The sequence below is a fragment of the Pelophylax lessonae genome (genome assembly GCF_965119305.1).
Source record: "Pelophylax lessonae genome assembly, chromosome: 6".
NCBI lineage: Eukaryota > Metazoa > Chordata > Amphibia > Anura > Ranidae > Pelophylax > Pelophylax lessonae.
In genome coordinates, this window is record NC_138773.1 from 295359793 (window position 1) to 295369905 (window position 10113).

General features: G+C 46.0%; 1 protein-coding gene across 1 annotated transcript in view; it reads right to left on the reverse strand.

Annotated features, from left to right (window-relative positions):
• The window catches only part of LOC309558028 (unconventional myosin-X-like), a 299530-nt gene that overhangs the window by 164015 nt on the left and 125402 nt on the right, over window positions 1–10113 (reverse strand). Inside the window, exon 4 of the mRNA XM_082260951.1 lies at window positions 5663–5850. Within this exon, the coding sequence (XP_082117077.1) occupies window positions 5663–5850 (188 nt within the window). The remainder of the gene's footprint in view (window positions 1–5662; window positions 5851–10113) is intronic.

Genomic DNA, 10113 nt, shown 5'->3' on the forward strand with positions numbered 1-10113 from the left:
ACCTTATAGGCAAGATCAATTTGCCTTTGGTATCTATCCAAGCTCAACGAAAGACTCAATTTCTCTCAATCCCGGTCCTTTCTTACTTAGTGGAGCTGCTTTCTTGTCTTGATCGTTTTTTGTACTATCCTCTTTGTCCGATCTCAGAGCTCCACTCCGGCTTTGTGTCTCCCCCGGTACACAGGCCTGGGCTCCTTTCCTCACCTCCGGTACACAGGCCTGGGCTCCTTTCCTCACCTCGGTACACAGGCCTGGGCTCCTTTCCTCACCTCGGTACACAGGCCTGGGCTCCTTTCCTCACAGTACAGTGTAAGCCGTACAGTATATGTCGTACAGTATATGTCGTACAGTATATGTCGTACAGTATATGTCGTACAGTGTAAGCCGTACAGTATATGTCGTACAGTATATGTCGTACAGTGTAAGCCGTACAGTATATGTCGTACAGTGTATGTCGTACAGTGTATGTCGTACAGTGTAAGCCGTACAGTATATGTCGTACAGTATATGTCGTACAGTGTATGTCGTACAGTGTAAGCCGTACAGTATATGTCGTACAGTGTAAGCCATACAGTGTAAGCCGTACAGTGTATGTCGTACAGTATATGTCGTACAGTGTATGTCGTACAGTGTAAGCCGTACAGTATATGTCGTACAGTGTAAGCCGTACAGTGTAAGCCGTACAGTGTATGTCGTACAGTGTATGTCGTACAGTATATGTCGTACAGTATATGTCGTACAGTATATGTCGTACAGTATATGTCGTACAGTGTAAGCCGTACAGTATATGTCGTACAGTGTAAGCCGTACAGTGTAAGCCGTACAGTGTAAGCCGTACAGTATATGTCGTACAGTGTAAGCCGTACAGTATATGTCGTACAGTGTATGTCGTACAGTGTAAGCCGTACAGTATATGTCGTACAGTATATGTCGTACAGTATATGTCGTACAGTATATGTCGTACAGTGTAAGCCGTACAGTATATGTCGTACAGTGTAAGCCGTACAGTATATGTCGTACAGTATATGTCGTACAGTATATGTCGTACAGTATATGTCGTACAGTGTAAGCCGTACAGTATATGTCGTACAGTGTAAGCCGTACAGTGTAAGCCGTACAGTGTAAGCCGTACAGTATATGTCGTACAGTGTAAGCCGTACAGTATATGTCGTACAGTGTATGTCGTACAGTGTAAGCCGTACAGTATATGTCGTACAGTGTAAGCCGTACAGTGTAAGTCGTACAGTATATGTCGTACAGTGTAAGCTGTACAGTGTAAGCCGTACAGTGTATGTCGTACAGTGTAAGCCGTACAGTATGTCGTACAGTATATGTCGTACAGTGTAAGTCGTACAGTGTAAGTCGTACAGTGTAAGCCGTACAGTATGTCGTACAGTATATGTCGTACAGTGTAAGCCGTACAGTGTAAGCCGTACAGTGTAAGCCGTACAGTGTAAGCCGTACAGTATATGTCGTACAGTGTAAGTCGTACAGTGTAAGCCGTACAGTGTAAGCCGTACAGTGTAAGCCGTACAGTGTAAGCCGTACAGTGTATGTCGTACAGTGTAAGCCGTACAGTATATGTTGTACAGTGTAAGCCGTACAGTGTAAGCCGTACAGTATAAGCCGTACAGTATAAGCCGTACAGTATAAGCCGTACAGTATAAGCCGTACAGTATATGTCGTACAGTATATGTCGTACAGTGTAAGCCCTACAGTGTAAGCCGTACAGTGTATTTCGTACAGTGTATGTCGTACAGTGTATATCGTACAGTGTATGCTGTACAGTTTTTGCTGTACAGTATATGTTGGTGCTTGATCTCAGTCCACCCAGCAACTGCAGGGGACTAGGCTGGTAAGTGGGGACAAATCTGGGCAAAACCAGGACACTTAGCCCCAGTTCACACTGGTGCGAAGCCGGAAAGCCAGTGATTCAGTGTCAGTTCCCAAATCACACCTAAATCACATACTGGTTCACAAAGAGATCTGCGACCCACAGGGGGTGTCAATGTAAAGTTAATGTCACCCCAAGATCAGTTTGCAGATCGCAGTGTGAACTGTCAAATGGTGCAGGAACCAGATTACATAGGTGTGAACACCAGTGCGATCCGATTACAGTGCAAACCAAAAAAGTCATCCTGCACCATTTTAGTTTGAATGCAATGCAATTTCAGCCATACAGTTTGTATGGCTGAAATCGCATCGAAACGACATTGCATGTGATCTGTACAGCAGTGTGGTGCAATGCAATGTCTAATATAGCACCAGTGTGAACCCAGCTTAAAATTGGTGTTTATCTGGTGCTACAACTTTTAGGTTTTGAAAATTTGGGAAGGATTTACCCACTGTCAATTGTTTTGTTCCATTGGGGAGATTTTCTTTCACTTCCTGTGCTGGACACAAAAACAGTAATTTAATGGAAATTTACTCAAAATGAGGAGAAATCCTCTCCTAATTTGCCTCAATAAAATCAAACCTAGCACATCTTCAATAGCATGTGCCAAAACTTAAAGGAGAACTAAAGGCAAGTAGAACTAAAAGCTAATTTTGAATAGGAGTAAGGAAGGGTTTGCTATCTGTGTCTCTTTTTGGGGAGATTTTCCTTCACTTCCTGTCCCTTAGCCAAGACAGGAAGTGAGAGGAAATTCCTCTAAAATGAGAAAGACACAGCGGGAGGCAGACGATGGGAGGAGCGGGCTCGATCGCCACCGGCCTCCTGCAATCTTCGCCAAAACTGACAGCATAGTCGTCTGAAATGTAAACAATGTAAGAAGTCTCTCCTGTCAGAGAGGCAGGGAAAGATCGCGTGATTCAGCTAAGCTAAATCACCGATCTCTCTCTGCCTCTGTTCAACCCATCCCCCTTACAGTTAGCAAGCACATATAGGGAACACATTTAACCCCTTGATCACCCCCGGTGTTAACCCCTTCCCTGCCAGTGTCATTTATACAGTAACATTGCATATTATTTAGCACTGATCACTGTATTAATGTGACTGGTCCCCGCAAAGTGTCAGATTTGTCCACCATAATGTCGCAGTCTGGATAAAAATCGCTGATTGCCGCCATTACTAATAAAAAAAATAAAAAAGTCCATAATTCTATCCCATAATTTGTAAACTCTATAACTTATGCGCAAACCAATTATTATATGCTCTTTGGGATTTTTTTTATCAAAAATATGTAGCAAAATACAAATTGGTCTAAACTGATAAAAAAAAAAATTTCCATTTTTTTTTTTATTGGGAATGTTTTATAGCAGAAAGTAGAAAAAATATTGTTTTTTTATTTTTTTCCAAAATTTATGCTATTTTTTTGTTTATAGCGCAAAAATGAAAAACTGCAGAGGTGATCAAATATCACCAAAAGAAAGTTCTATTTGTGGGGAAAAAAGGACATCAATTGTATTTAGATACAGCGTTGCGCGACCGCGCAATTGTCAGTTAAAGCAACGCAGTGCCGAATTGCAAAAAATAACCTGGTCATTAGGGGTTAAACCTTCCAGGGGTGAAGTGGTTAAATAACATCCTCTTAAACATCTATTGTGTGAAGATGCACTTTCTTGCTTAGGTGAGACTGACATCTGAGACCAGCTGCTACCCATCCCCCTCCTTAATTCTGCATGTACAGAGATGTGCTGCAGGGCTTTAGATCCCGACTAGTGTTGAGCGAACACGGACTGTATTATTCGTGTTCGTACTGAATAATTGGATTTTTTGTACCCGAACACGGACCCGAAAACTTTACTGTATGTTCGGGTTTAAAATCCGTGTTCGGTCATTTTATTTCCTGTTTTGTATGTAATGGCGCGCTTTTAATGGCGGGCTTTCAACAGCCAATCAACAAGCGTTTAACTGGTGTGCGCCATCCCAGCCATGCCTACTAACGTATTAGTAGCTGTGATTGGCCATCTGAAGCATGTGACCATGTCTTTATAAGTTCGAGAGCCCCAGCGCGCCGCGTCATTCTGCTGTAGTTTAGGGACAGAGCACACATCATACGTGCTGGCTGCTGATTAGGGACAGACAGTGATTCTGTGAAAAATTGGGTCCGAAAAGAATGCAGGGACAGGTCGGAGTGCAGGCAGGGAAAGTTATTAGAGCATTTTAGGGCGAGGCTGGAGATTAGGCAGGGTCAGTCTACATCGATTTTGCTGTGTGGGGGGGTGGTGCAGTGAAAAATCTTTTTGCCCTCACTTGAGCCAACTGAGGAGGAGGGAGAAAAAAATCTATTTTTATTAGTCTGTTGTGTGCAGCGTTCAGCTATATTTCACTACAGATTGCTGTTCTAATCTGCTATTAAAAAATTAATTTAAAAAGGGGAATTTTTTTTAAGAGCACTTGCCATGCTCTTAACTACATTTTGTTGCCATTTGCAGCATTCTAGCCCTTTCCATTGGCATTTTAGAGCCATTTTAGTGCCTGAAAGTTCGGGTCCCCATTGACTTCAATGGGGTTCGGTGTCCGGGTAAAGTTCAGAAAAAGTCCGGGACACGGACCCGGACTTTTTTTTCAAGTTCGGCCGAACCCGCCGAACACGGACATCCAGGTGTCCGCTCAACTCTAATCCCGATGGCCCTGAAGCACATCCGCACATGTGTGAGTTTCCTCGGACATATGTATGCACAAAGAAGGGAAGCGTGGAAGTTCAAAAACGTCCCTGTCCTTGAGCATGCAAAGATGTGCCATGTTCCTGACTTTCAGTTAGGCGCTGGTAACAGTGTTGGGAGCACGCAGCGCGCCTGCTCTTGGCACAGCTGTTTTGGCAGAAATTCACACAAATATGTAGCCCCTCTGCGCCAAGCACCAGGCACCGATAGGCCACATATTTGTGTACGACCAATGCCAAGGGGTTAATGAAACATTGGGGGTTATTTACTAAAACTGGAGAGTGCAAAATATGGTGCAACTCTGCATAGAAACCAGTTTCCAGATTTTAGGTTGCATTCACACCTGGGCATTTTTTCACTAGTAATGGTGGCAATCAGCGATTTTTAGCAGGACTGCGACATTGCGGCGGACAGATCGGACACCTGACTGACATTTTTGACACTTTTGGGGAGGGGGGGGGTGGACCAGTGACATTACTACAGTAATCAGTGCTAAAAAAAAATGCACTGTTACTGTACTGGCACTGACAGGGAAGGCGTTAACACCAGGGGCGATCAAAGGGTTAAATGTGTCCCTAGGGGGTGCTTTCTAACTGTGAGGGGGTGGGCTTGCTGAATGAACACAGAGACCAGTGTTCCTTAATAGGAGGAACACAGGATCCCTGTGTTCATTACTGATAGAACAGTGGTCTGCCGTTTTTACAATGGCAGACCGGCGTTCTGTCTCCACGGGGAGCAATCGCAGGTGCTTGGTAGACATCGCGGCCGCTTAACCCACTGACTGGCTTCCCCTATGGCCAATCAGTGCGCGCCCCCACCATCGGCCCCGCGAAGTGACGTACAGCTATGTCATTTCGCGGGACAAAGCCGACCTGCCGCTGTAAAACTACGGCGCCCGGTCGGTAAGCGGTTAAGAAGTGAAAGGGATTAGTTAGTCATTTATTATGTTTGTTAGCTTCTTGAGTAAATAGGATTAAATATCCTTTTATCTAGGCATAGCTAGCTCATAAAATAAACTGATAAAACAATAAAAGGTGTGAACATTTGCACATACCTGATGAGCACACACTGACTGTCATGTCTCTTCCACAGGCAGCGATAACACTCGTTGGCGATGGCAAAGATGTGGGGTGGCAGCTCCCCAAAGTGGTGTCGGCTATACAAGTCCATGGCGCTCTCATCGTACAACCCAGCAATCTGCTTGTAGGGGTTCACCGAAGCCAGAATGGAGCCAATATTGGTCTGCAAGAGAATAAAAAAATTAGAGCATAAACTAGGAGTGGGAATATAAAATATTTCTATATCCCCCCATCCCCCACCCCATCAACATGCAATTAAAAATGTTCAATGTAACGGAATATTGCTTGTTGTGGGATCTATATAATCATTTGCTTTGTATTACATACAGCTTATGGTCAAAATAGGATTATGTTGTTCTTGAGACCAATGAAAGAATTCTCCCTGGCCCTGGTTTTGTAACCCTCCTCAGTAACATTCTTACATTATATCTGTAAGCTGTATCTTCTTTTTTTACCTCTTTTGGAAATTCCTAATAAAACAGATTGAAACATTTTACTAATGTAGCACCCTCCTAGGTAGGTAAAGCCTAGTATCTCCATCTGCTTATCAGGGGAGCCTGATTGTTAGTTATGCCTGTTGCATGTATCCATGTGTGATTTACTTGGTCTGAGGGAGTGTCCCCACTGTGTCCAGGGGGGGGGGCTGTTGGACAGTGGAGGAAACCCAGCCAGCGACACACAGGCTTTGTAGCTGTCCCAGTGGGTTGGCACAGACAGTGGTACATCCTGGGATAGGCTATAAAAGTCAAGGGCACATGTGACAGGGTGTCTTTGGGCAGAAAGCAAATTCCCAGAAGGAGAGTACGGCCGTTTCTCCTTCTGCAGCTGGGAAAGGAGGTCACAGGCAGTCGGCCTGGTGACCCTGAAGGTGTTGCTGAACGCAGAGGTCCAGTGGATGCTGACAAGTGGAGTTTGGAGGCAACGGTGACCAGTGGCAGCTGGTGCTCAAAATTTTTGGGGGGGGGGCGCAAAAAGAAAAATGTAATAGGTATTGCTTCGCGGCAAAAAACGCGGTAAAAAAATTGCATGACTTTGAGGTCATGGTATAGGCATGGCACAGGTGATGGCATAGGCATGGCACAGGTGATGGCACAGGTGATGGCATAGGCATGGCACAGGTGATGGTACAGGTGATGGCATAGGCATGGCACATGTGATGGCATAGGCATGGCACAGGTGATGGCATAGGCATGGCACAGGTGATGGCATAGGCATGGCACAGGTGATGGCACAGGTGATGGCATAGGCATGGCACAGGTGATGGCATAGGCATGGCACAGGTGATGACACAGGTGATGGCATAGGCATGGCACAGGTGATGGCATAGGCATGGCACAGGTGATGGCATAGGCATGGCACAGGTGATGGCATAGGCATGGCACAGGTGATGGCACAGGTGATGGCATAGGCATGGCACAGGTGATGGCATAGGCATGGCACAGGTGATGGCATGGCACAGGTGATGGCACAGGTGATGGCATAGACATGGCACAGGTGATGGCATAGGCATGGCACAGGTGATGGCATAGGCATGGCACAGGTGATGGCATAGGCATGGCACAGGTGATGGCATAGGGATGGCACAGGGGATGGCACAGGGGATGGCACAGGGGATGGCACAGGGGATGGCATAGGCATGGCACAGGTGATGGTACAGGCCGGCTTCAATCACTTACCTTCTGACGGCGGCGGGATGGCGGGATTCCGGGAACCGAGACGAGCGGACGTCCTCCTCTTCAGTCTTCTGTCTTCAGTTCCGGTCCGGGCGGCGGGAAGGAGATGGGCGATGACGGTGCGTGACTGACGCACGCACCGGCACCGCCCACATTGCGAGTCAGCGATGTCCTGGATGATGATTGGTCCAGGCTGGAGACTGGACCAATCACAGCCAGGATATCACAAAGGTGGGGGTGGCTCAGCGCTTTATGCTGCGCCCAGGTTACGCCCCCAGAAGGCAGCCAATCGGCGACTCTTCTGGGTCGTAAACCCCACCCCCCCCCCCCATATCCACTAGGCCGCGTGCATAGGCCTGCGAACCCAATTTTTTTTTTTTTTTTTCAAAACTTTGTTTTTTCATTTTTTTTTTCTATTTTTTTTTTCTTTTTTTTAAGGGGGGGGGCGGCGCTCCGGCGCCCCCTATGCACGGGCCGCCACTGACGGTGACTCTGGAAAAACAGTGTCCGTGAGTACAGAGGAACTTGCCCAGTGGTCTGCCAGGAAGGGGACAACTCCAGAAGCTAGGGTTAGCGGACCGGTGTCAGCACACCGGTAGTGAGAGAAAAGTGGGTGCCAGTTTCAGAACCCTGAAGAGAATAATTAAAACAGGAACCTTTCAAACTATCTTTCGGTGAAGCAGAGGCCTTGTCACATTCTACAGTAAGCTATCCCTCAGACTGTAAATAGTTAATAGTTGGAGTATCCCACTCATCCCATCTCCTATCCAAGTTCTCAATAAAACCACAAAAACCAACATCCCCTGGATTGATTATTGATTGAGTCAATAACTTTTAACGCTGTTATCTGCTGTCCATTGCTAAGGGTAACCCAGGGGATTCCAGAAAGTGTAGTTCTCAGCAGTCCCCTAGGGGGCAGTGCTACAATAAAATAATTTTGTTTTTAATAATTCTTTTTAGAACTAGTGATGTCATCACTGGGTCTGACTGCTGAAATGTATTCCAAGTTTAATGGGAGGCTCCAGCAAAAATCCCTTCACGGCACCCTGGCTGGAACTTTTCAAAAGTCTGCCCCTTCTTAAAAAAAAAAAAAAAAAAAAAAAAAACCCAGCATTCCTTTAGACATGCATGTTCTTCTAAGGTCGCTGCAGACTTTAGCTGATCAGTTGCTTGACCATGCACATCTAAAGGGATGCCGAGGATGTGTTATTTTATAGTAGGATTAGTAACAATATGCTTGATTGCAGAGAAAATTAATACCTGTGAGAGGCAGGCAACAAGTGTACAGATCAAGAATAAGAGGGGATTGATGAGGACTATAGATGTTCAGACATAAAATGAAGGCAGGGTCAAGCTGCTGCAGCTTTAAACAGCTTTTACTGTTGTGGAGATGCAGGTTTGCAGAGAATTGGAAGTAATCAGTTACAACACAGAGTACAGGACTTGCTACAAGTACGGGAAATAAAAAGGTAAGGCCCCTTTCACACAATAAGATCCACCTGTCAGTTTTTAGGCGGATCAGATCGGATCTTCCATGCATCCCTATGCAGCGGTGACATGTCCACTGACACCCACTGCCGTCCGATTCCGATCCGGTCCGTGAAATCCGGACGGATGGAAAACCTATTTTCCATCCGTCCAGTGGATTGGATCGGATGAGAACGGACAGGCGGTCCATTCTCATCCGATTTCCGTCATAGAGAGCAGCGGGGATCTGACAGCTCCGTCTCTGCACACAGAGCGGAGAGGGAGCTGTCATCCGCCTGCTCAGCGGGGATCGGCGGATCGATCCCCCACTGAGCAGAGAATGGACCGCACCGTGTGAAAGGACCCTTAGGGTGACGGAGTGGTCAGGATCGGATCGGATAGCAGCGGGTGTCAGCGGAGATGTCTCCGCTGACATCCGCTGCCCCATAGGGATGCATGGAGCATCCGATCAGGTCCGCCTGAAAAACTGACAGACGGATCTGATCGTCCCGTGTGAAAGGGGCCTTACTTTTTTATGCACAGTTAAGGCTGCAGAGTTCAGTTTAAAAATAATGACTAAAAAAAGAAATGATGGGCCAGGACAGTTACATTTTAGTTTCCAATAACCCTCAGGGGGCCATGTGTACTACACCAGTATAAACCACAAACCACCTAAATTTTACCTTCTCCGCTGACTTTAATGCATCTCTCCAAAACTGGGAAATTTCAATTAAATCTTCAAATTTTTGCTAAAATTGTAAGGCAATTGAAAATTCTCGATAGATCTCATCCTTAACTGGAAATAACTCGCTAACCCCGCCCCCACAATGGGTAATTTATATGTGCTGGTAGGAGACAAAAGGTAAGTGGCGCCCCAGCAGTCAGTAGGGTTCAACTGCCATTTTTCTAGATAAGCTAAAGAAGAATAACTTCACCTTATGCAGGCCGAAACAGAAGTACACATTCAGAAGGTCATTGGAGAGAGGGAAACCATCTAATAAAATCAATAAAAGTCTACCTAGCATGGTCAGTGCCAGTTCACACATATGTGATGACAGACATTGCATGTGAATCGGAGGGCACTGCTCTGCAAATCACATGCGATGTCTGTGCGTTGCGAATTCATGGCAGATTCGTTGCAAATTCATTGCAGATTGTATGGCTGAATTTGCATCGCATTCGGACCAAAGTGGCACAGGACCCTTTTTTGGATTCACACCAGAATCGGATCGCATGGGTGTTCATGTCCGAATTGACAGTTCACACTGCGATATGTGAACTGATCT